Source organism: Equus przewalskii, chromosome 26 (genome assembly GCF_037783145.1).
Source record: "Equus przewalskii isolate Varuska chromosome 26, EquPr2, whole genome shotgun sequence".
Lineage (NCBI taxonomy): Eukaryota > Metazoa > Chordata > Mammalia > Perissodactyla > Equidae > Equus > Equus przewalskii.
The window spans coordinates 501,501-526,476 of record NC_091856.1 but is presented as its reverse complement, the minus strand read 5'-3'; the positions used below and the strand labels follow the sequence as shown (position 1 = coordinate 526,476).

At 38.7% G+C, this 24,976-nt stretch overlaps 1 protein-coding gene across 28 annotated transcripts in view; it reads right to left on the bottom strand.

The window, feature by feature from the left end:
* The window catches only part of UNC13B (unc-13 homolog B), a 210,584-nt gene that overhangs the window by 155,186 nt on the left and 30,422 nt on the right, over nt 1–24,976 (bottom strand). For all 28 annotated transcript variants that reach the window (XM_070595596.1, XM_070595585.1, XM_070595584.1 and 25 more), the window contains 4 exons: nt 12,474–12,503; nt 9,727–9,826; nt 6,737–6,854; nt 5,273–5,396 (listed from right to left, as the gene is read on the bottom strand). In XM_070595596.1, coding sequence (XP_070451697.1) covers nt 5,273–5,396; nt 6,737–6,854; nt 9,727–9,731 — 247 coding nt within the window. In that variant the 5' untranslated portion in view covers nt 9,732–9,826; nt 12,474–12,503. The remainder of the gene's footprint in view (nt 1–5,272; nt 5,397–6,736; nt 6,855–9,726; nt 9,827–12,473; nt 12,504–24,976) is intronic.

Genomic DNA, 24,976 nt, shown 5'->3' with positions numbered 1-24,976 from the left:
ACCAATGAAACAAAGAGCTGGTTCTTTGAGAAGGTAAATAAAAACTGACAAACTTCTGGCCAGACTTACGAAGGAAAAAAGAAAGATAGCTCAGATAAATAAAATTAGAGATGAAAGAGGAGAAATAACAACAGATACTACAGAAATAGAAGGAATTATAAGAGAATACTACAAAAAACTATATGCCAACAAAATGGACAATCCACAGGAAATGGATAAATTTTTAGACTCATCAAGAAGAAACAGTTAATCTGAATAGACCAATCACAAGGAAAGAGATTGAAACAATAATCAAAAGCATCCCAAAGAAGAAAATCCCAGGACCAGACAGCTTTCCTGGGGAATTCTACCAAACTTTCAGAGAGGATTTAATACCCATCCTTCTCGAGCTGTTCCAAAAGATCAGGGAAGATGGAACACTTCCTAACACATTCTACAAGGCCAACATCACTCTGATACCAAAGCCTGACAAGGACAACACATAAAAGGAAAACTACAGGCCAATACTGCTGATGAACATAGATGCAAAAATCCTCAACAAAATATTGGCAACCCAAATACAGCAATACATCAAAAGGATCATACATCATGATCAAGTGGCGTTTATACCAGGGACACAGGGATGATTTAACATCCGCAAATCAGTGAATCTGATACACCCCATCAACAAACTGAGGAATTAAAACCACACGATCATCTCAATAGATGGAGAGAAAGCACTTGACAAGATCCAACAGCCATTTATGATTAAAATCTCTTAACAAAATGGGGATAGAAGGAAATTACCTCAACATAATAAAGGCCATATATGACAAACCCACAGCCAATATCATACTCAGTGGGGAAAAACTGAATGCCATCCCTCTGAGAACAGGAACGAGACAAGGATGCCCACTATCACCACTCTTATTCAACATCATACTGGAGGTTTACACCAGAGCAATTAGGCAAGAGAAAGGAATAAAACGAATCCAAATAGGGAGTGAAGAAGTGAAACTCTCGCTGTTAGCAGACGACATCATCTTATATATACAAAACCCTAAAGAATCCATCAGAAAATTATTAGAAATAATTAACAACTACAGTAAAGTTGCAGGGTACAAAATCAACTTACAAAATCAGTTGCATTTCTGTACTCTAATAATGAACTTACAGAAAGACAGCTCAAGAATACAATCCCATTTATAATCGCAACAAAAAGAATAAAGTACCTAGGAATAAATTTAACCAAGGAGGTGAAGGACTTAAACAATGAAAATTACAAGATGTTAGTGAAAGAAATAGATGATGACATAAAGAGATGGAAAGACATTCCATGCACATGGATTGGAAGAATAAACATAGTTAAAATGTGCATACTACCCAAAGCAATCTACATGTTCAATGCAACCCCAATCAGAATCCCAATGACACTCTTCACGGAAATGGAACAAAGAATCCTAAAATTCATACGGGGCAACCAAAGACCCCGAATTGCTAAAGCAATCCTGAGGAAAAAGAACAAAGCTGGAAGCATCACAATCTCTGATTGCAAAATGTACTACAAAGCCATAGTAATTAAAACAGTATGGTACTGGTCAAAAACAGGCATACATCAATAGATCAGAACTGAAAGCCCAGAAATAAAACCACACATCTCGGACAGCTAATCTTTGGCAAACGTGCTAAGGACATACAATGGGGAAAAGACTGTCTCTTCAATAAATGGTGTTGGGAAAACTGGACAGCTACATGCAAGAATGAAAGTAGACCATTATCTCACGTCATACACAAAAACAAACTCAAAATGGATCAAAGACTTGAAGATAAGTCCTGAAACCATGAAACTCCTGGAAGATGATATAGGTGGTACACTCTTTGACCTCGAACTTAAAAAGATCTTTTCAAATACCATGTTTTCTCATACAAGGGAAACAAAAGAAAAAATAAACAAGTGAGACTTCTTCAGACTAAAGACCTTCTGCAAGGCAAAAGAAAACTAGGATCAAAACAAAAAGACAGGGCCAGCCCAGTGGCGCAGCGGTTAAGTGCACAGATTCCGCTTCAGTGGCCTGGAGTTCATCAGTTCAGATCCTGGGTGTGGACATGGCACTGCTTGGCAAGCCATGCTGTGGTAGGCATCCCACACATAAAGTAGAGGAAGATGGGCACAGATGTTAGCTCAGGGCTAATCTTCCTCAAAAAAAAAAACCAAAAAACAAAAAGACAACTCACCAACTGGGACAAAGTATTTGCAAATCATATATCCAACAAAGGAGTCAGCCTCCATAATATATAAGGAACTCATGCAACTGAACAACACAAAAACAAAAAGCCTGAGCACAAAATGGGCATAGGATATGAACAGACATTTTTTCAAAGAAGATATACACATGGTCAATAAACACATGAAAAGATGCTCAACAGCACTAATCATCAGGGAAATGCAAACTGAAACTACACTTAGATATCACCTTACACCTGTCAGAATGGCTATAATTACCAAGACAAAAAAATAACAGACCTTGGAGAGCATGTGGAGAAAATAGAACCCTCATACGCTGCTGGTGGGAACACAAATTGGTGCAACCACTATGGAAAACAGTATGGAGATTTCTCAAAAAACTAAAAGTAGAAACACCATATGATCCAGCTATCCTACTACTGGTTATTTATCCAAAGAACTTGAAATCAACAACACAAACCAATCTATGCACCCCTATATTCACTGTAGCTTTATTCACAATAGCCAAGACAATCCAAGTGTCCATCGACTGATGAATGGATAAAAAAGATGTGGTGTATATATATACAATGGAATACTACTCAGCCATAAAAAAAAGACAAAATCATCTCATTTGTAACAACATGGATGGACCTTGAGGGTATTATATTTAGCAAAATAGACCAGACTAAGAAAGACAAACACTGCATGATTTCACTCATGTGTGAAAGATAAACACATGGATAGAGAACAGATTAGTGGTTATCAGAGGGGAAGAGGGTTGGGGGGGGTGGGTGAAAGGGATAAAGGGGAACATATGAATGGTGACAGATGAAAACTAGACTATTGGTTTGAGCACGGTGCAGTCTACATGGAAACTGACATATAATAATGTACATGTGAAATTACACAATGTTATAAACCAATAGAACCTCAATAAAATAAGTTAATTAATTAAATAAAAATGCAATGAGGGATGGACTGACAGACTTCTAGCCTGACAATGTGAGGAGCTCCACAGATCCACTCCGTAGCAAAACTGTATATATTAAAAAACACCATTTAAAGTCTCTGGAAATGGTCGTAAGGGCATACAGCAAATGAAGAAACACTTATTCAAGAAAATCTACTAAAACTTTAAGAACATCCAATTTCTGTGGTATCTGAACCAAGACCCACTCCCACCCTTCTCCATCTCAATTCAGCAAGACAGAGACTCCATTCCAAACCAGTGCAGCCCAGAACACAGCACTAAGAATACAAGAAACTAAGCTGCAGCAACAACTCCCAACTGCTTTTCTCTTTACCTGCAACTTGGCCCAGAGACACACAAAAGTTTTCCTTTCTATTTTTCTGAACTAATAGTTGTTCTGAGTTTAGTTATTTCTGAGCTTATTGGAAAATCATGGCATTTTTGCTTAAATAACCATAAGGTACAAGATATAAGCAGACTGAAATCATAAATTAGTAGCAATAACAATAGTATATGTAGATATCAATAATGTGAGCAGTCAACATTAAAATTAAACTAAATTTAACTAAAACAAGATACCATGTAAACCAATTACACAGAAAAACATTAAAAACTGAGAAATACAAAATTTAGACAAAGGGGTCAGCCCGGTGGGGCAGCAGTTAAGTGCGTACATTCAGCTTCGGCGGCCCGGGGTTCGCCTGTTCGGATCCTGGGTACGGACATGGCACCACTTGGCACGCCATGCTGTGGTAGGTGTCCCACATATAAAGTAGAGGAAGATGGGCACAGATGCTGGCTCAGGGTCAGTCTTCCTCAGCAGAAAGAGGAGGATTGGCAGCAGTTAGCTCAGGGCTAATCTTCCTCACACAAAAAAAAAAAATGTAGGCAAAGATGTGCAGAAAAGAGACACCTCAGACACAGCTGGTAAGAATATAAATTGGTACGGTCTTTTTCACAAGTAATTTGGAAGTACAACGAAAAATAATAATGCACATATCCTTTGACTCATTCTTTAAGTTCTACTTTTAAGAATTTATCCTAAGACACATAAATGGGAACAGAAATAGCTGGTCATTATAGCAGTACATAATATCAAAAAAACTGGGGCTGGCCCCGTGGCAGAGTGGTTGAGTTCGCGAGCTCTGCTGCAGGCGGCCCAGTGTTTCGTTGGTTCGAATCCTGGGCGCGAACATGGCACTGCTCATCAAACCACGCTGAGGCAGCGTCGCACATGCCACAATTAGAAGGACCCACAACGAAGAATATACAACTATGTAGCGGGGGGCTTTGGGGAGGAAAAAAAAAAAAAACTGGAAGCAATCTTCATGTCAATTAATACAGGATTGCTGACATAATTTATGGCATAAGCAGCTGTTTGGATCTGCAAGATAGACCTTAAAGTTTAACATGGAATGATGTCCAAAATAGTGTATTTAAGTAGTTTATACAAAACTATATATCTCTATACATAGTATACAGAGTATGATCCAAATTTTGTGAAAATCTATTTCTAGAAAAGAAATTTCTTATGTCTAAACCAAGACACAAGAAAGTTAACAGTGGTTTATGTCTGGGGAATGCAAAGGAGAATAAGGAAGTGGGAAGAGAAAATTTTAACTTTTTATCCATAAACATTTCCATACTGTTTGAATTTTTATCATGAGTATGTTTTTTCTGATTTTTTAAAAATTATCCTTCTATTTATTAGTGCTACTTTAATGTTTACATTGACAAATTATAAGGTATATAGTCACTTCAAGACAATAAATGGTAAAATATTATCAAAAGAATAAATCATTGATGTTCTCTAACAAGCAGGTATTTCATAAGTTATTATAATATATTGTCACAGAAAACTAAATGATCTGAAGAGAATGCTTTTAGTGTGGATTCTTTAATGAGCACCATTCTGGAATCTACTTTGCACCATCCCTGCGAGAAGTGTTATAGAGAACAGAGTGGACAGAGACAGAATGCCCTCAAAGGAGATAGCTGACAAGACAAAAAACTCAGTAATGAAACAAGCAAACAACTTCAAACAATATAGTAAAAAAGTATTAAATGGTTTTTAAAATCTAATAAAATAGACTCACCAAAAGGCAACTCAAATCTTGTATCAAGCAAAATTTTATGGGGAGTTGGGTTTTTAGTTCCACAGATCTCATCATCTTTCATTAATGTCTCTGCCTCCAATGTGGACCACTCTCCAGGCCCTTCCTAGAAAACAAAGATGTAAGATTGAACGTTATTCTTCCATAGCTCCCCTCTTGGTTTAAGAGCCAGGTGTTTTTCTCTGATTTCCTTGCTGGAGAGCTTTTGATAGCCACTCACATCCTGGAGAGGGAAACACACCACTGTCACCACCTGCCTTTACTACATATGGCATCTGTTATCCCTCTTTGGTGGGACAGCAGCTTTCACCGTGCTAAGCTCTCTACAAGCCCGCTGAGGATAGAACTTCTGGAGTGCCAAACTCAAAAACTAAGCATCTCCATGGATCAATATTTAATCTGCACAATTCTCAATGACTATGTCACTTAATATGTGTCGCTACTTCTAATCAGTAAAGAGCTAGTAACATTGCTAGTTAAGAAGACCTGAACTGAGGCCACAATGAAAACGAACTGCCCATCGGCCAGAGGGGATAGAGACTTAGCTGGAACTAAAAGAAATTTGGGAAGAGAGGCACACCTTCACCATCCCCATGCCCAGAGAAAACTCACAGTCCATCAGGAATATGACAGATTTTGTCCAGGTTCAAAGTGAGTGTCTATGGGAAAATGATGCTGAGTTATACTCTAATCTGGGAAAGTGGAGTGGGAGTTCAGTCTTGAAAACACAGTCATGCATCACTTGATGACAGGGATACGTTCTGAGACGTGCCATCAGGCAATTTCGTCATTGTGCAAACATCACAGTATACTCACACAAACATAGATAGTGTAGCCTACTACACACCTAGGCTATATGGTACTGTTATGGGACCCCTGTTGTATATGCAGTCTGTCCTTTACTGAAACGTTATTATGCAGCGCATATAATGAGACACTGTGAATACCAATTGCCAAGCCTGGTAGTTCCTCAAACTCTATTAGGATTACATGTGGAAGAAGGAAAATTGAAACCAATTGCCTGCAGATTGGTGACTCAAAGAAACACAGCTGAGAACAGGACCAGCCAGCTGGGCGAGGAAGTTTAATGGCACTCCTCCCAGGACAGTGTCTTAGAGGGGAATGCAGAAACCACAGGCATCCTAGATCTCACACACACACACACAAACACACACATGCACACGGAGTACTCAAAAGGGGCTGTCTACCTGATAATGCCAAAGAGGTGCTCTGGCATCTCTGAGGTCAGTCATAGGACAGAAGGAAGATCAGATCTAAATAAAATCCCCTGAGCCTCTGGGTGAGGTTAGGAATAGACTGGTTCCACTCCTTCTAATGAGAATGGGAGCAAAGCAATCTGAGATGTGTGGATGAATATTAGTTGCCTAGGACGGGGAAAAGTAAGGGCTAGAATCATACCGCCAAACGGGCAATGCATTGACTGACCTCATCCGACTGACGAATAGTCTTCAGCGCAATCCACACGGTCCCCACCATGGTGTCCCAGATCAGTCCTTTGTTCCATACCTCCACACTCAGACCCAGGTCCAGGCGATTAATCTCACTAACGGAAAGAAAAAAACCCTTTAAAGAAAGCCAGATAATATGAAAGAAACAGCTCTATCTCCTGTTTTGCTAAACCGTGAATACTTTCTCACCAGGATCCCGTTGTCAGGGAAAATCAACATGCTCCAGAAAACTGCAACCATTCTTTAGGCCCTGAGAAACCTATGTAGGGTATCCATAGAAAAACGCCCCTGTCCGTCTGTCTCCTCTCCTTTGGAGCTACAATTATGGTTAGATTAATGCAATTTCACAAAAAAATGAGGTCAAGCAGCAAGGGCATTACTGCCAGGGCTGCCTGCCTACAATCTCCACCCTTAAGCGACAGTTCTGTTGTACTGTTAACAGTAACGACACTGCCCCCAACTTATGCCTTTGCACTCACTGTATACAGGAACCTTTTAGAAAAAGGCAAGGTTTCTTTACAAGATTTATTTATGAAAGGGAGTCAAGCAGAAGTACAAGGGCCCTTGAGAACATAAGATACTGCCATAGAATACATCAGGGAGACGGAAAAAGGAGAAAGGGAGACAAGAGACCAGCAATGGAGTTGTCAGTGACAAATGAACAGGGTAAGAGGCATAAGAAATAGGCACAGAAAGGTAGAGAAAGTAGCTAATAAAACCCACGTGTAAAGGGGAAGAGGGCAAAATTACATAGCATCTCAAGGTGGGAGACAGGAAATTCACACATACCACAGCAGGGCGGAAAGGGGAAGTGCTATGGGAAACTGGAAAATAAACACATAAGAATAAAGCTGGCTATGCTGATAAGAGGCTGTCGATCACTACTTTTCACTTGCTAGGAACAGCTAACACAGTAGGTGATTATTACAGCCAGTTAGAAGGTGGAAGAAAGTAGGATTGCTAGTTTTACATACCATAGCCAGGACTGTGGTATGGCTAATATAGTAGTATAGGAAGACACCTGAATAAACTGTTCATAGCTGACTTAGTACACTACGTGTGTAATGAAATGAATAAGTGGTCTCATTCTCATGTTACTATAATTGAGATAGGGAATGAATGAGGCTTATAATCTAGAGAGAGAAGCAACCAGTGAGAAATTTGACACCACTGGCCTCTTTGTTTTCGAAGCCCCAGTTCTCCCTTAGTTTTCAGGACACTAGTATCCACTGTCTCTCCTTCAACCTCTCTGTTCATTCCTTCTTAGTTCCCTTTGTCCATCGTTAAATGCTGGTGCTCTCCAGGATCTACCCCAGGCCCTATTCTCACCCTACATGCTCTCTCCCTAAGCTTTCTCATCTACACCTATGGCTTCAGGTGACCAAAATATTTCTCCAACCCAGATTTCTTCCCTGAGTACCAGGTTCAGGTTTCTAAGTACCTTCTGTACCTCTCCTGCTACCTGTGCTGTAAGAACCTCAAATATAAACTTGTCCCGGGCTGGCCCTTTGGCCGAGTAGTTGGGTTCACGTGCTCTGCTTCGGCAGCCTGGGGTTTCGCCAGTTCGGATCCTGGACAAGGACAATGCACTGCTCATCAGGCCATGCTGAGGTGGCGTCCCACATGCCACAATTGAAAAGAGCCACAACTAAAAAAATATACAGCTATGTAACGGGGGGCTTTGGGGAGAAAAAGGAAAAAATAAAATCTTTAAAAAAATAAATAATAAATAAAATAAATAAACTTGTCCATAACTGATCTTGCACCATCCCCTATCCTGATGAATGGCACACCACTTACCCCATCATTCAAGACAAATCCTGGTTCCACCTCCGTAACATCTTCTATCCATCCTTTTCTCCTATCCCTTCTGCTATTGTCTTAGCCCAAGCCCTCATAATAGGTATTATAACAAAACAATAATATAACAATATAATAATAGTTATTATAACAAAGTTTCCTAAATGGTACAATAAGAAGCAATATATTAAAAAGCCTGTAGGGTTGGAACACTTCCCCATAAAAATAATAATCATCCCTATGTCTCTCTGAGATGCACTATAAAACTTGCAAAGCAATGTCACTTAAATTTAAAGTTTCACAGGAATTTTAATACATTTTCTTGTTTGATCCCCTTGCACCCACCTTTCCAAAAAATAAGCATAATCTTGTAAGAAAAGTAGAACTTTACAGATAAGGAAACTGGCACTTGAGAAGCTAAGTGATTTGCCTAGTCCTTCAAAATTAGATTCTACACTTCTCTCCCCTTTTCTAGAGCAGGGGGAAAAAATCTTGAAATTTAAGAAGGGAAAAAAAAAAAGAAATATCAAGTTTTTAAAGCCAGAACTCACAATCATAACATACTAAATTTTGTGTTATACATAAGAAAGTCTACTAACGTTTACTCATTTTATTACTAGATGAATGTAGGACATTTTACTCCATAAAGTAAAAGGACTATAGGCATAGAAATACTCATCCTCTAAAGCAGATAACTTGGGTATACACAGACACACAGTCTCTCACATGCATAATCACATTCCTTCAAGGAGCCTTCTGAGAATCAAAGAAAGATTAAGTTATGTTTAATATCATGCTACGTATGCTGTATATATTCCAACTCTGACCACTGAGAAAATCTGACTAGGTAGTATTTCCACCCACATAAATTAATTGGGAGTTTACTCACATTCATAATTCACCTCTAAGAACAGATTAGAAATCCACAAGAGAACAAAACTGCAGATATACTTCACCTGCCACACACTTTACTTGTTCCTGTAAATCTGTAGCTTTCAAAGAAAATATTTAGCATATGTTAATATATTAAAATGTTTTAAAATATTTAACATATTTTATAAATCTTAGACATATGCAAAATCTTCAGCTCTAATTGTTTAATCCAATGTGACTGCCTCGGGAAGACTGTCAAATATTGTAGGAATGCTGCTGCTACAAAGCACTTACAACATAAAATCTTGTTCCCAGGAAGGCTGATCACCACGAACTGCTACCGTTGTGCTCTTCACATTCTGCACTTTCAGGGTCACGTATGTGTTAAATTTATCTTTGAAAAAACGCAAAATGAAGATGCAATACTTAGCGCTCAGATTGTTACCCAACCTCATAAAGCTCCTGGAATTAAATAATATCCAAATTAAAACATTACATGTAGAAGAAAAAATGGAATATATATATTTTGTATAATATAGCATCATTCTAAGCATTGTAGAGTTGCAAAAAGTTGTAAAAATATACCACTCTTCAAAAGCATAATCTATAACAGCGTTTTGCAAATTTAAGAAATATATTTTATATTTGACCCAGTAGACACACATACACACACATATAAACTAAAACAAAAGCTTCATGAAATATAAGGTGTGATACATTGATATTTCCTGTTTTAATTTAATCTATTAAAATGTTAATCATAACTAAATTGATTTTATAGTCCACCTGCAGTTTGAAAAGAACTAATCTAATTAATCTAGCAGGAAAGATTATGTAAACTTAATAAAATGTAGAAAGAATAAGTACCATAAGAGAAAAAGTTATAAAGAACTGCAGAAGAGGAAAGAGTCAGCTCCAGCTGTTGACAGAGACAAGAACTGAGGAAAAACTCTCATAAAGGAAGCGGACGTCAAACTTGATCTATTCAGTTATAAGAAGTGTTATCACAGAGTTGGGAAAAGGAAATTGTCTAACCTGAGAGTGTGCATTGAATATTAAACAAAGAGAGGTGGCCTGGAACTCAAAACCCAGAAGTCTGACCTACTGCTCAACACAGCACATTTTGCATCAGCCATGATTACGGGCACTGAATTGAGAGTTCACTTTTCTCTGTAAGAAATCAATCATAATTTTATAAAATGAAAGAAAGAAGACTATCATTTTTGACTAATCAAATTGGTAAAGATTGTTTAAAATGATTACCTAATGTTAGAGATGGGAGAAAATGGGCCCTGTCACGCACTTGTAGCAGAAGGTAAATCTTTCCCTTAGTATCATTAAAAATTATGCAATTTTATACTTGGACATGGAAAGTTTACAATTATACTAACGACATATAAGGATACAAGCCCACCGACCTGAGGGAATCCCCATCCATATCCAGATGTATCAGTGCAATAGACCACTGAGCAATGTTTTCTATCATATGATTTTGTACTCCACTACCCACATTCAACCAGAGATGACCAGACCAGGTGCAGACATGACCCAAGAGCAGCCAGTCCACGGGCTGACCAAAAGCTGAGACCAATACGATTTCCTTTCAAAAGATTTTAGAAAAGGAAAACAGAAATAGTGACAATCGGTGGTTGGTGATAAAGCTCAAAGAAGCATATAAACTCCATTGGAGATGCCATTATGGACTGTATGCAAGACAGGTAAGCATAGAAAACCAGCTGAAAAGAAAGGAGAACAGAACAGCTTCTCAGAAAGAAGCACTAACCCAGAGGCAGTGGAGAGAGGAGGCTCAGAAACTGCTTTAATTCCTGTTGCACCCAAAATTTGGGTTTTCAGATTTTCCTGGGTTTCCAAGCATGTTCATTTCCTCCCAGCAATTCCCAATACTCTCTCTTTTCCACAGCAATAACCAGAATAATGTGACATTCACAGTTAAGGAAATGTGTATTAAAATAAAGAGATACCACTTATATCTTCAGCTGGGCAAAGATTAAAGAGTTTCATGTTATCTGATGCTGATAAGGATTTGGGAAAATAAACACTCATATACTTTTGGTCTGAGCATAATCTAGCAAAAACTTTCAGAAGAACAAGTTGACAACAGCTACCAAATTTTTTTTAAATGCATACATTTGGCCCAGCAATGCTACTTCTGGACTCTAGCGTACGGATACATTTGTAAGAGCAGGCAATGGTAAACGCACAAGAACATTTATTGCTTATAGTAGCAAAAAACTGTAGACAACCTAAATATTCATCAATCAGGGATCTAGGGTACAAATCTACAATAAAATTCTGTATAAGACTTTAAAAGAAAGAACCAGATATAGTATATACACACACACAAGACTTTCATGTCTTGCTGGAAAAAAAAGCAGGTTGCAAAAAGATATGTGTAGCTGATCCAGTATCGTATACAAGCATATACAGAGAAACTTTGAAAACGTATATAAAAACTTCTAAACAGTTACTTCTGAGAAGTAGAAATGAGTTGGCCAAGAGGTAAAGGGACTTTAACTTTTCACTAGATAGATAGATTTCTTTAATGTTTTACAACAGCACCGATTTTTTTTTCAGCTTCACTGAGGTATAACTGACAATTCAAAATTGTACATATTTAAGGTATAAAACTTGATTTGATGTATGTATACACTGTGAAATAATCACCACAATCAAGCCAATTAACATATTCATCACCACCTTACATAGTTACCATTTTCTGTGTGTGTGTTGAAAACACAAGATCTACCCTCTTAGCAAATTTCAAGAACACAATACTTGTTAACGATAGACACAGTGCTGTACATTAGGTCTCCAGAAATTATTCACCTTGCATAACTGAAACTCTGTACCCCCCTGAGCAACACCTCCTGATATTGATTTTTTAAATCATTTAATAAATTAATTTAGTGAATTTAATTAATTTAATCAATGAATTAAATGAAATTGCTGTTTTAAAAGACTGCTTTTACATCACAGCAAGTATGGCAGGAAAGGGTGTAATAATTAAAGGTTGGCCTTACCTGGTGAACCCTGGAATTTGGCTCGTTTAACTGCAAAAGAAAAAAAACGACAGCATGAAGAATTTTTGCAAATTAACTTTTTAACCTACATTTTTTGATCACTTATTATGGGCCAAGGCTAGAGTTACAACTACATTTTTAAGTCTAAGTCTTAGAAGAGAAAAAAGCTGGGACTTCTGATCAAAGATTGAAGATAGTTAGAAGGGCCCTTACAAGTCATCCAGTCTAAACTCACACTCAATACAGCAATCTCTTACAGCCGCCTGACAAGCAGGTAGAGAGAGCTGGGTTACTCCCATGATAAGCAACCAATTCCACATCAGATATCTTTCCAAGGTTTAAGTTATATATGTTCCTTATTTAAAACTCATCATAGACAGCTCGGCCCAGTGGCAGAGCAGTTAAGTTCATATGTTCCGCTTCGGCGGCCTGGGGCTCACTGGTTCAGATCCCAAGTACGGACCTATGCACCACTTGTCAAGCCATGCTGCGGCAGGCGTCCCACATATAAAAAGCAGAGGAAGATGGGCACGGGTGTCAGCTCAGGGCCAATCTTCCTCAGCAAAAAGAGGAGAATTGGTGGCAGACGTTAGCTCAGGGCTAATCTTCTTCAAAAAAAAAAAAAAACTCATCATACAAACTCCATTTCATTCATGCTAAAGGAAGAGCATAACAGGCCAGAGCTAGACAATAGGTTTTAAACCAGACTGAGAAGTACTTTCTTTCTGGGAATAAGCAGACATCAAGAGGAGGTCCTGTCTGAATAATCACAAAGAGCATTAAGCCAAAATGTCAATGGAGAACTGCACAAGAAAAAAAATTCCATACTGGGACTGCAGCAAGCCAGCTCCTAGGAAAGGTGACAGACCACACATGAAGGAAAACTGCTAAATTCCAGAAATCATCAAATATTTCTATCAATCAAGAGTAGGGCTAAGTGCCACAGGGAGAAAAAAAGATAAAGGGAAATCCCCAGACATAATGCCTGAAAAGATTCTTGAGGGTACAGATCTGCCATTCTCCTTGTCCCGTGTTGCAACTGAAGGCTTCACCTCAGCTCACATCCAAGCTCTGCTTATCAGTTCCAAGAGACAGGTGATTCAGTACCTTTCACAAGGCCCTCTGCATTTCCAGGCAGCACTTAGTGCTAAAGAAATTTTTTTTTTATTATTGAATCAAAGTATATCTCCCCCTGGACTGTCCCTTGTAGTCTCATGTCAATTCCTCTTCCCAAACGTTCTTCAATAATTTCATTTAATTCAAGACTTACTGTAAAGCTACAGTAATCAGACAGTGTGGCACTGGCATAAAAATAGACATGGAATAAAACAGAAATATATAAAAATGTATAATATAATTATATAAATATAAAAAATATATATACTATCTTTTCCTCACAGCATATGCAAAACTTAACTTAAAATGAATCATGAATAGAAATAAATGTAAGAGCTAAAACTATAAAACATCTAGAAGAAAACACAAGAGAAAATCTTTGTGATCTTGGGATAGGCAAAGATTTCTCAAATTGGATACAAAAAGCATAAAGTTTAAAGGTAAAAGCACGGATAAATTAGACTTAGAATTTAAAATACGTGTTCCTCAAAAGACACCATTAAAAATGCAAGCCACAGAGGCCGGCCCAGTAGCGCAGTGGTTAAGTTCCCACGTTCTGCTTCTTGGCAGCCCAGGGTTTGCCGGTTCTGATCCCGGGTACGGACAAAGCACTGCTTGGCAAAAAGCCATGCTGTGGTAGGTGTCCCACGTATAAAGTAGAGGAAGATGGGCACGGATGTTAGCTCAGGGCCAGTCTTTCTCAGCAAAAAGAGGAGGATTGGCAGTAGTTAGCCCAGGGCTAATCTTCCTAAAAAAAAAAAATGCAAGCCACAGACTGGGAAGATATATTTGCAAAACCTATCTGATAAAACTGATAAAAGACTGTAAGAAGAGGGGCCCGTGGCCGAGTGGTTAAGTTCACACTCTCCACTTTGGTGGCTCAGGGTTTCCCTGGTTCACATCCTAGGGTCGGACATGGCACTGCTCATTAGACCATGTTGAGGCAGCGTCCCATATGCCACAACTAGAAGGACCCACAACTAGAATATACAACTATGTATTGCGGGGATTTGGGGAGAAAAAGCAGAAAAAAAGAAAAAAAAAGATTGGCAACAGTTGTTAGCTCAGGTGCCAATCTTTAAAAAAAAAAAAAAGACTATAAGAAGAAATCTCAAAACAGTATTAAGAATACAAAGAAACTACATTTTAAAATTCAACAAAAGATTTGAACCGACACTTGACCAAAGAAGATATTTAGGTGACAAATAAGCACATGAAAAGATGCTCAACTAAGTGTTCAGCAACAGACGAATGGATAAAGAAGATGTGGTACATATATACAATGGAATACTACTCAGCTGCAAAACAGAACAAAATCATTCCATTTGCAATAACATGGATGGACCTTGAGAGAATTATGTTAAGTGAAATAAGCCAGCGAGAGAAAGATAATCTGTGTATGACTCCACTCATATGAGGAATTTAAAATTATGGACTAAGAACAGTTTAGTGGATACCAGGGGAAAGGTGGGGTGGGGGGTGGGCACAAAGGGTGAAGTGGTGCACCTACAACATGACTGAAAAACATTAATGTACAACTGAAATTTCACAAGATTGTAACCTATCAATAACTCAATAAAAAAAAAAAGATGCTCAACATCATCAGACATCAGGGAAATGTTAAATTAAAGCCATAATGAAATAGGACTAAATACCCACTAGATGATCTAAAATTTAAAAATCTAACAATACCCAGTGTTAGTGAGGATGTGGAGTGACTAAAACCCTCATATATTGCTGGTGAGAATGAAAAATGGTACAACCACGTTGGAAAACAGCTTGGCAGTATCTTATGAAGTTAAACGTACAGTTAACATATGTTCCAGCAATTAGCCTCCTAAGTATTTACCCCAGAGAAATAAAAACTTATGTCCACGCAAACACTTGTACATGAATGCTCATAACAACTTTATTCATAATAGCCAAAAACCAGAAAGTACCCAAATGTCCTGATCAACTGGTAAATGGACGAACAAATTGTGGTATATCTATACAATGGTATACTACTCAGCAATACAAATAAAAGAACTACTGATACATGGAACAACAAAGATGAATCTGAGAAGCAAATTATGTTAAGTGAAACAAGCTAGCCACCAAGAGTACATACTGTATGATTCCATTTATAGGACGTGCAAGAAAACGCAAAAACATCACAGAAAGTACAGCAGTACAAAGAAACTTAAGGAAACTTTTTGGGGTGATAGAAATGTTCTGTGCCAACTGTGGTGATGTTCACTTTTCACTGAATAGACTTAAAATTGATGAATGTTATCGTATGTAAATTATACCTCAATAAAGCTGGAGGGGAAAAAAAACGCCTCCCAGCAACTCCACACTTGGGAATCTGTCTATAGGTAGATTCCTCAGGTGCAGAAAGACATATATAGCAGCTAACGAATTGTTTTTAAAAAGCAAAAGATTAGGGGATTGATTAAATGTCAAATTATCTAAAAGTGACAAGCTTCGAATTTTCAGAAGAAAATATAGGGGAATGAATAACTCTATGACGGATGGATGGATGAATAAATGGAAAGATAGATATAAACATTTTAGAATTAAAATCATGAAAGGAAACACTGCACACCAGCTTTGAGAGTGGTTATACCTTGGAGAGAAGGGATTGACTGTAAAGGGGGCTTCAATTTTATACAAAATACATTATTATTTTTTTTCAATCTGGACAAATATGACAAAACATTAACATACGTAAAATCTAGGTAGTGAGTACATGAGTATGCAATGTATTATTCTCTGTACATTTTTTTCTTTTAAAAAATTTTTAGGGGCCGGCCCAGTGGTGCAGCAGTTACGTGCACACGTTTCGCTTCTCAGCGGACCAGAGTTCACCAGTTCGGATCCCGGGTGTGGACTTGGCACCGCTTGGCAAGCCATGCTGTGGTAAGCGTCCCACATATAAAGTAGAGGAAGATGGGCATGGATGTTAGCTCAGGGCCAGTCTTCCTCAGCAAAAAGAGGACTGGCAGCAGTTAGCTCAGGGCTAATCTTCCTCCAAAAAAAAAAAAGGAAAGAAAAAATTACTATTGATTGACCTACAACACATCATTGATTGTAAGACACTTTTTTTTTTTTTGAGAAAGATTAGCCCTGAGCTAACTGCTGCCAATCTCCCTCTTTTTTTTTTTGCTGAGGAAGACTGGCTCTGAGCTAACATCCGTGCCCATCTTCCTCTACTTTATATGTGGGATGCCTATCACAGCATGGTGTGCCAAGCAGTGCCATGTCCACACCCAGGATCCGAACCGGCAAACCCTGGGCTGCCGAAGCAGAATGTGTGCACTTAACCACTGGGCCACCGGGCCGGCCCCCTTAATGGTACATGAAATAATAATGTATCTTATAATCTCTGGTATCTTATAGTTGATGAAATGCAGCCTATTATGATGATGATGATGATGATGAGTAAATGTTTATGTCGCCACCACTCCTCCATCCAACAAATCCACAAAGACTAGACCAAATCTACACCTCTAATCTTGAGCTCCCAAGTCATGTTTCCAACATGGACAAATGGCCAGCACCTCAAATTTAACATGTCTAAAACCAAAATCATCATCTCCCCAGCTGTTATTCTTTCTTTCTGTTTCCTATCCCAATTAACAACACCATAATAAAACACCTGACTCCACCTTTATCTCCGTCCTCTTCCTCTCCCAGCTGAGGCCTTTCCTGTCCCTCAGCTGGAATCAAACACTCCATTTCTACACCCCACTTTGTACCTCTATTTCAGAAATTACCAAACTGTATCTTGCAACATATATAGTTGTACAGATGGCTGTCTCCCCATCTTCTTGAACACAAGGCCCATTTCTCACTCATTTTTATATAGCCAAGGTGACTAGTTCAATGCCTCACCCATAGTTAAGCGCTCACTAAATGTTTATGGATCTCATCACATCCTCTTTGTTTACAAATTTCAGAATACTTAAGCCTCTATAAAGAGAGGAAAAAGGAACTATCCAAGAGTAAAAGTTACTATAACTTACAAAGGAATTTCACACAAATGATCTCATTCAGAGTTAAATCCTCAACTGTATGAGGTACATTGAACAGATAGCAACATTTCATTTTTAAATTGTGGCTTAATAGTCAAGAGGCTTGCCAAAAGTTTTCAGTGGTAGAAAAAAGAACTCAAACGCAAATCTAATTACAAGTCCCATGCTTTCAGTTGACAAACTTCTCTTCTTCTGCTCCTCCCTCAGTCTCATGGCTACTAACTTTCCAACCTAACGTGGCCTATAGGCTCTATAGTGAGGTCCTAGCTCCCTGGCCTCATTTTGACCCATGTTTTCCCTTCCTCTGTGCATGCCAGCTATATTTGCCTTCTTTCAGCTCCTTCTCCTCACTACAAGGCCTTTGCACGTTCTATTTCCTCTGCCTAGAATGTTCCCCTCCTTTCCTTGCCTGGTTAAGGCTTCCTCTTCTTCCAAACCTCAGTTCAATCTGCACGTCATTAGGTAAGGCCTCTCTGACCTGAGGAGGTAACTTTCCCTATCATATGTTCTCATGATAACATGTACTCCCCTTATAGCACAAATCATGATTGTATTTTTTTCCTAGTTGTAATTTTATATTAATTTGTATGATTCTTCTTTGCTTAATGCCTAGCTCCCTCACTAATCTATATAATTTTCAAGAAGGCAAGGGATTTTTTTTAATCACAATTCTGCCTCAAGTACTTGGCACAACAGCTGTTGAAAGAATGAATGAATCCTTTAGCACTCCCCTCAAGCTGGCTAAATCATCCCCACCACCTCACTTTCAGCTGATGAGCTTACATCCTACTGACAAATAAAAATGGCAAGCAATAGGATATATTGGAGTATATGAGGAAGCCATTTGATGTAAACCTAATTCGGCCTGACTTTGTTTTTTCCAAAAGGGCCTGACATGGCCATCGAGCACGCATTGTATATCTGCTTTAAAACATTTCCTATGGCAAGAACAAAGGCCTTTAAGATAAAGGTGCAACTTCCCCCCACAATGGCATTTCCTTAAGGATAAGCATCTTTCCTTAGGCTAGGAACTGATTGCTGTGCTCACCTTTGACCACCCAGCTCACCTGTGACCACCCAGCTCCAGACAACAGACCTGCCACCCTGCTGTGTTCACCGAGATAGCAGACCTACCTGCTGTTTCCAGCAATCCCTGTGGCAACAGAGCAGTCTCGCAACTACTGTAAAAGGGACACTTCAATCCTATGTGAAACATCCTGCTTGGGGGTATATAACCACTCTTGCACCCCACTTCTTCAGTGCCCTTTCCTCCTTCGGGAAGAAAGGCCCCGGGCCATGGTCCTCAGATTTCAGCTCAGAATAAACTCTCCCAAATTTTCATTTATAGATTGGTTATGGATTATTTTTCGTTGACATTTCTTTACAGAGAAACAGTTACCTTCTCTCCCTACTCTCATCTCAACCTTCCCTTATTACAGATTCCTTCCCTTCAGGCTCTAAACATTCAAATGTCCTCTCTCAAGACCATTCTCAACACTTCTCTCTATTACAAAACTTCCGAATGAGTAGCCTACACTTGCTGATTCCACTACTTCACTTCCAAAATACTCCTCAACCACTGTAATATGATACCTACTCTCACACTACTCTAATGAAATTGCTCTGGTTTTCAAATCCAATGACCTTGCTATTTTTTTAATCTTCAACCAGTATCATTCATCTCTATCATCTAATCATTCGTCCTGAAACTCCCTTTACTCTAGGCTTCAGACACTGCCACAGCATTCTCTATTTTCCTGCAGTTTTTTTTTTTTTCTTCCTTTTTCTCCCCAAAGCCCCCCAGTACATAGTTGTGTATTCTTCGTTGTGGGTTCCTCTAGTTGTGGCATGTGGGACGCTGCCTCAGCGTGGTCTGATGAGCAGTGCCATGTCTGCTCCCAGGATTCGAACCAACGAAACACTGGGCCGCCTGCAGCGGAGCGCGCAAACTTAACCACTTGGCCACGGGGCCAGCCCCTATTTTCCTGCAGTTTTGACCACACTTATCAACTCCTCTGCCCATTCCCTTAGCTATAGTATTAGCTCATTTTGCTCCTCTTTTATCCTCTATAGGCAATCTTATTGAAGCCAATGGCTTTACTACCAAATTCTACAACTCCCAAACATTTATCTCTAACACAGATCTCTCTATTAAGCTATAGATCTACATTTTCAAGAACCATTTTCAAGGGTCATCTGCAATGAGATTATTGATACTTTCAACTCAACATATCTTATGGGTAACTTATCTTACAGACACCATAAACTCAGATGAACTTAACAATTTTCCTTCCTCTCTATGTATTTTCTTCCTCAACTGAGAAGTCGAGGATGACTTTCAGATTCTTAGATAAACAGATGTGTCACCGAGCTGCATGAGGACCCTTAATAATACTTTTATATTAAAATAAGTACTCACTCTATGCATGGGATAGTGCTAATCATTTTCACAACAATTATCTAAGCAACACTTTGCTATAGATATTGTCACTATCTCTAGTACTACCACCCTAGTCCAAGCCATTATCCATCTCTCACCTGGACATTCCAATGGGCCCCCTGCTTCCAGCAATGCTAGCCATGGCTTCCCAACCTAGTCCATTCACCATAAACTGGCCATTTGTAGAACATAAACGAAAGCATCACTCTTGCTTAGAACCATCCAATGGCTTCCAATGCTGTTTAGAATAACATCTAAATTCTTTGGTATGGACTAGAGGACCTTATAGGATTAGTCTCTGCCTAACTCTCTGTATACCACCCTTCCTTCCAATAACCTTTTTTCTTTTTCCCCATCCCCTCAAGATATTTGCTTCCAATTCACTTTGCCTGAAAAGCTACCTCAGATCTCTGACTGATGATTCTGTGGGGGATCTGATTTGGCCACCCCAAAATGTTTCTCTTTGCCTTGCCTTGATTATCTTTAAGAACAAAAGACTCTAAAAGAAATTTTGACCTTCCCCCTAAATGCCTAAAAGAAATTTAAGAGAAAGGCCTGTCCCCAGGACAGGCCATCACCATAGATAACTCTGGGTATCTGGTAGACTAGGAGGATCCTTGCTAGCCCACTCCTATCAAAGTTTTATTTACCAAACAATTGCTTTTCCATGTCCATGTGAATTGCTTTCCTCCCCCTTTGAAGCCCCAAACCACCACCCCAACATCCTCCTTTGTCTTTAGCTGAAGACAGTATTTAAGATGAGAGACTCTGCCATTTTAGTGAGTTACTCAGCTTTCCTGGGTCTCTCCCATGTATACATGTTATAAAGCTCTGTTTGATTTTCTGCTGTTATTCCATCTCATGTCAATTTAATTTGTAGCCCAGCCAGAAGGACCAAGAGGGTAGAGCAAGACCAAGAGAACTCCCCTACAGTTCCTTTTCATCATTTGGGTCTCAGTTCAACTCCACAGTGAAGTTGTCCTGCACAATCCTACTTCAAATAGTTCTCCCACTCAGATCACTCTCAATCCCTTTACCCTACCTTTGTCTCTTCACTGTACTCATCATTATCTGAAATTATATTTATTTGATTCCTGTATCTTCCTTTAATAGAATGAAACTCATTAAGAACAGGAGGTTCACAAATATTTTGAATGGATGTATGAACTTTAAAGACGTAGAAATTAAGGTTCAATGAAGTCAAGTAAATATGTAAGGGCACATAACTTATACATGGTAGAGCTGACAGATTCACGAACTCAGGTCTGTCTAAAACCAAAGCTTTTAGCATCCACCATATCACAGTAGTAAAAGCACAGTGAAAGTAAAAACCAGAAAGACAGACCAGAGTATATAATCAGATAGTCAGATGACAAAGTTTAAGATTACAAAAGCAGAGCACCATGCCAAGGAGTGACATGCTCTATGTGATAATGGGTGCGGATGGCTGAAATGAGGAGGACAGAGGCTTATCTATATCACTTACCTCCTCTCTTTCACAAGCAGATCTCCTTCACCCATTTGCAGATGAAGGCTCTACAAATTTGGCTCATAACTAATAGAAATCATGTAAGTGAGATGGCCCTTTGATTGAATCATCTTTATCCCACTTTGAATCACATATAAAAGCAATCACCTCCCCACCATCCAACTGCCAGCCTCTCCTTAGTTGTTAGGCAGATCTTCCTCACTCACTGCTCTCTGGCCTCTTCTCAACATACTGACAGTGAAATGCTATAGAAATTAATAAAGTGAACAGTTTCAAAAGAAAATTAACAACCCAACACAATCCATAGGCCTATTTGTTTTCCACAGTCCCAAACAAGTACTAAGTACTTAATGCACAGAAATAGAAGCAGAAGCAGCAATAGAAAAAAAGAAAATCTTTTTGGAAATCTATATTTCCTAATGACTAAGAACTGTTTTTCCCTATTTATATAATTCTTTAGGAGAAAATAGTTTGTATATATGCACCCCAGCAGAAACTTTCTCCTGTCATATTTTCACCACATACTTTATCACTATGGGGTTCACTGGCACAAAAAAAGAAGCCCTCAGACTCTTTCCTTTGATGTCAGGGGCCTCTCTCACATGTTCAGTGGGCAGCTGCTTCTGGAGATTACACTTGAGAATGAACACTTCATTTTTACTGAAGAAGACAAATAGAAGAATAAAATCATTTCCTTTACGAAGTTGAACACAAAATTCTACCACATGCCTACATTTTTATTCCATTTCTCAGTAACCACAGAAAGGATGAAAATAAGGCAGGAAATGCAAAGCTGGTTATCTAGCTTTCCTCACCAAAAGCAGCTACACCTAGGTATTCTATACAGAAGGAAACAGGGCTTATTTTTCATGAGCCCTAGGAAAATGAAATTTCACTGCTTTTCTGTGACAGTTTAAATCTCATGAAGAAATCTTAATTTATGTTCAATCTAAATTACTCCTGCTATAACTTAAGTGCCTCCAATTCCTCCCCCACTCAATCCAATCTACACACTGTCAGTAGATTAATAAATACACTAAAGCAGTGCTTTCATCATGTCAGGTAGATTCAAATTTAACAAACCCATAATCATGACACTGTCTCAGCCACTGTGAGATGTATTATTCCACTTAATCTTTACAACAATCCTATTAGGCAGGATATCTGAATGGTTTTTAAGTGTCTTGCACAAGGTGCTTATTAGTTGCAGAGGTGGAGAAGAAACAGGAGAGAAATCAAACAAATACCTGACTGGGTAATCAATATCAACATTACCAATGAGAGACAGACAGACAACATGTGCTTTCTGATGTGATACCCTGAGAAGGACACAACATCAACTATGTAGTACTTCAATTGAGGATGCTTTACATCAGACAAACCCAAAATGAGGAACATTCTACTAAGAAAAAAGAGGGGATTGTATTCTGAACAAAATGCCAATGATATTTTAAAAAAAAAAAAATGTAAGGCTGTGGAAATGTTCCATATTGAAGAAGGCTAAAGAGACATGACCACTAAATGTAATACCAACTCTTAGACTGAATCCTGTACTAGAAGGGAAAAATGCTATAATGGACATTCAACAGTTGGGACAATTGACAAAACTGGAATATAAATGGCAGATTAAAAAAAAAGTACTGTGTCATTGCTAAATTTATCGAAGGGGATAACTGTACTGTGGTTACGTCAGAGACTATCTTTACTCTTAGGAAACACACCATGAAGTATTTAGGGGGTAGAGAGCCATGATGTCTGTAACTTACCCTCAAATGTCTGTCCTTTGTGTTTTTATTTTTGCAACTTTTCTGTAAGTCTGAAACTATTTCTAGTTAAAAAAAAAATTACCAACATGTGAAAATGGAGCTCAATGAAAAAAAGAAAAACGGGGTGGGAAGACTGGCCAAACAGTATATAACTGTATGGGGGAAAAGGCTAACAGACCCACTTCAAAATATTAACAGTGAGAGGCTCCTAATGGTCACAGATGGACAATTTGCATATCAATAAGGATAACAACACAAGGACTGAAACACATCAAATATGCTTAAATCCATGACTTCATAACAATACTGAAAACAATAGCAACTAATTGGTCACTGCTGGAGGATGCTAAGGGACTAAATCACTATTTTTGAAAAGCTGTAAATAAAAGGAAAGAATCAAGCATTTATCCTGACTTTCCTATAAAATCCACTTTGGGGGGCTGGCCCAGTGGTACAGCGGTTAAGTTGACACGTTCCACTTTGGTGGCCCAGGATTCGCCAGTTGGGATCCCGGGTACGGACATGGCACCACTTGGCAAGCCATGCTGTGGCAGGAGTCCCACATATAAAGTAAAGGAAGAAAGGCACAGATGTTAGCTCAGGGCCAGTCTTCCTCAGCAAAAAGAGGAGGATTGGCAACAGTTAGCTCAGGGCTAATCTCTCCCCCCGCAAAAAAAACCCACTTAGTAGCTAAATAGTAAGTATGGGGAAGTTCCTCTTTATTGAAATATTCTAGCTAATAAATGAAAAAGGAATGATTATATTAGACTATCACCATTTTGCGGCCCCTAATGAATTGGCAGACTAGACATTAAGCATCAACAGGCACTAACATCAGAAGAAAAAAAGAGAGAGACAAAGAGGGACAACCAGATATCCTGGGCCCTCTGATGAAGAACCCAACACCATCCATTAAGTTGCCTTCACCAAAAAAGAACAGAAGAGAAAAGAAAAACAATCTCATCAAGCCTCTAAATCTAACATCAACATTACAGGAAACATTCAAGACTCAAGAACATATTAAACTACACCACAGGGATACAATCAGCAAAATCCAGACTGGAAACAAGACAAATGATCCAGCTTCTTCAAGAAATAAATTGCAAAGAACAAAGAGAGTAAGAGGGATGAAGATGAAACCTATAGATTAAAAGAGACATAAAAGATCTATCAACCAATAGCAGTGTGGAGACTTTATTATGGTCCTGATTCAAACACCCAAACAGTAAAAAAAAAAAAAAAAGAAAAATACTGTAACATTTATGAACCAAGTGGAAATTCAAACACTGGATGTTTAATGGAATTAAGGAATTTTCTAAAATGTGATATTGGTTTTGTGGTTATTTTTTTTTAAATCTTTATCTTCTGGAGATACATACTGAAATATTTATAGATGAAGTAATATGATATATGGATTTACTTCAAAATAATACAGAAAGGAGGGAGACCAGATGAGGTTACTAAAGAAATAAGAGCTGATAAATGTTGAAGCTGGGTTACAGGAACCTGTAGGTTCAATATACTGTTCTATCTACTTTCACATGTTTTAAATTCTCCATAATAAAAAAAGTTTAAGGAGGGGCTGGCCCCGTGGCCAAGTGGTTAAGTTCGCGCCCTCCGCTGCAGGCGGCCCAGTGTTTCGTTAGTTCGAATCCTGGGCGCGGACATGGCACTGC